This window comes from Corticium candelabrum, chromosome 2 (genome assembly GCF_963422355.1).
Source record: "Corticium candelabrum chromosome 2, ooCorCand1.1, whole genome shotgun sequence".
NCBI classification, from domain to species: Eukaryota; Metazoa; Porifera; class Homoscleromorpha; order Homosclerophorida; family Plakinidae; genus Corticium; species Corticium candelabrum.
Genome location: NC_085086.1, coordinates 10,100,520 through 10,103,019, shown reverse-complemented (window position 1 = coordinate 10,103,019; position 2,500 = coordinate 10,100,520). Strand labels below are relative to the sequence as shown.

At 42.9% G+C, this 2,500-nt stretch overlaps 1 protein-coding gene across 2 annotated transcripts in view; it reads left to right on the top strand.

Annotated features, from left to right (window-relative positions):
* The first annotated feature begins 12 nt into the window (after nucleotides 1–12).
* Nucleotides 13–2,500, top strand: part of LOC134176173 (TNF receptor-associated factor 3-like) — a 6,754-nt gene continuing 4,266 nt past the window's right edge. Inside the window, exons 1-2 of one of the 2 annotated variants that reach the window (XM_062642858.1) lie at nucleotides 13–115; nucleotides 2,225–2,393. In XM_062642858.1, coding sequence (XP_062498842.1) covers nucleotides 2,236–2,393 — 158 coding nt within the window. In that variant the 5' untranslated portion in view covers nucleotides 13–115; nucleotides 2,225–2,235. Of the gene's footprint in view, nucleotides 116–1,788; nucleotides 1,800–2,224; nucleotides 2,394–2,500 lie in introns of those variants that run through there. The other variant, XM_062642859.1, reaches the window with a different exon arrangement.

The window sequence follows — 2,500 nt, the reverse complement described above, 5'->3', positions numbered from 1 at the left end:
ATGTTCCTAACATGCAGCTATGAACGACAGCAGCTCGTATCCGTGGAAGCGACGGCGTAAACACAGCTTCTATTACCAGTTGTGAATCAAACGTCGACACTAGACGCAATTAAAGGTACAATGTACGTCAAATTTTACACGCGCCAAATTCTTCGTGTGCATGTCTAGAGCGACCTCAACAATTATTGGTTGCATGACGTCAATGTGATGCTGCCAAGTCGATTAGACTTTGGGGATGCAACTGATAATTTTTTGTCATCGAAACGTATTTTGTTCGCTAAGCTTGACGACTGTACTACGTCACGTGGGCTAAAAAGTCTTGCCAACGAACGTAAAAAAATCTATACTCTTATTGGTCGTTCTAGACAAAAAATCACTATGAAGTTGATTTGTATGCCGAAACTATGCGCGTTCACTCGGTGCTCTTAGTTTTAGTAGCCTTTTTGTATGCATGCAGTCTCCCGTAGAGTGTACCACGTTTGATCTTTGTCGCCCACTAGCCCGCTAGATTGACAAGGTCGTAGCTAGCCGTATCCCCTCTGTTTGAGGGGCTCGGCGACGCCACTGTGCAACATGTTTGTACTGTCTAGACGTTGCATCATCTACTTGTGGGAGTATACCTAACGGCTATTGTTGCAGTGGATGCAAACCGACCGAATTAACCTCCCGGTCTAAAGTCGCTATATTTTTCTACGTCCTATGCATGATCGTGCAGTTGTTGTTTCTAGTTCATCTAACCTGTAGACTTAGAGAGATGCCACGTGTCTAGATCGCGCGCCTGACTGTGAAACTCTAGGCTCTAGACATGCACAGATGCACTTTCGATTGTTGGTCTATCTAGAGATCATCAAAATCTTGTCTTTCAAACGCTATCACGTATATGCGTAGGGTAACCGTGTATGTTGAAACACGACACTCCTAGTCTTTCCTAGCTAGTGGAGTCTTACACGTACAACAGTTTTAGAGCATGCATGTATCTCTAGGCTGACAATTTGTGTCTATCAAAGCAATCGAAAGCGCTCAATCTGCTTGTCTTGAAGCGGTCTAAATGTCTTTGAATGAGCTCGTTTGTCCTAGAGAAACTGTGGCTGCTTCGCTTCAGATTACGAACATGCGCGTGAAGAAATGTGGGTACATGATTGTCGTTGTCGCACGATTGCGTTGCAAACTAGCTTTTCTTTGCTAATACATCTTGTAGTTTTTCTGCAATGATGCATGTCAAACATCGTTGGTTGCTTCAATTGTCAATCTGATGGGCACAAATTAAATGCATGTATACGACATGCAGACGCAATATGTTTTAGGTCAAAGTATAAGATAATTGCATGATTTCGTCTATCTGCAGAGCTGCTCGTGCACGCGTGCATGCATGATGACAAAGTAGACCGAAATCATTACTACACAGATACGCATTTCACTCTTTCTGTCTGAGGTTTCTTGCAACCTGAGCTGAGATATTGTGCTATCAATCTTTTCTGAGACTCGAGCTTTGAACTTTCTGTTTCTGTCTTTGTGTTTCACTCTTCAGGACGTGCACGAATCTTCTACGTATACTATAGCCTAGTTACAGTGTGCACGGCGACTGTGTAGATTCAACTCGCAAAATTTACAAGCAGAGACCTGGTACGTTAGTGTAATTTTTTAGTTAGTTATTAGTAAAATCCAATGTTTCTTGAACAGCAATAGCTCGATCGTTGCCCAAAGAATGCGTTACATCTGATGTAGAGCTACTAGGTGCGTGTCCACATGTGTGTATGTAGATTGGTCAACTCCCACGTTGGTCTCTCAGTCCTGCACAGGTGCAGTGGTTCTCATCTAGTTCTCAGGTGCAGTGGTTCTCATCTATTACTCGCTCTTTACAAGATAATTTCAATACCACTTTTTCACAAATTAGATATATACGTATACAAGGGTTTAATTAATTAAAATTTAGTAATTCATTATCAAAATATCAAATGAGTGTGTGTGTGTGTGTGTGTGTGTGCGCGCGCGCGTGTGTGCGTGTGTGCGTGCGTGCGTGCGAGTGTGTGGGTGTGTTTTCTATTAGATCTACCTACGTATATATACATACATACATCACAACTAATTACCCAACTAAAAATTTCCACGAAATTGAGACAACCCTATATAGAGTGGGAGCCCCGGATATCACACGTGTTGCTAGGAACTGCATGTTGCAACCTCCTAGTTGCCTCTCTCACGATTTGTTCTTGTTTCTGTGCAGTGACAACCATAATGGCTGACGGAGAATACAAAACCGGATTCGCTGCGGATTTCGAGCCTCCACTGGACAAGAAACACGAATGTCCTGTCTGCTACTTCGCACTTCGTGATCCAATACAGACATCATGCGGTCACAGATTCTGTACTGACTGTATCAACCAGATTCTACTGTAAGAATCAGTGTGAACACTTAGTATGTTGTGTTTCTAAATTGTTTAGTCGGTATGACTATCCGAGAGACTTTGGGCCCCATCGTTAGGTCCTGGGGCGCCATTTT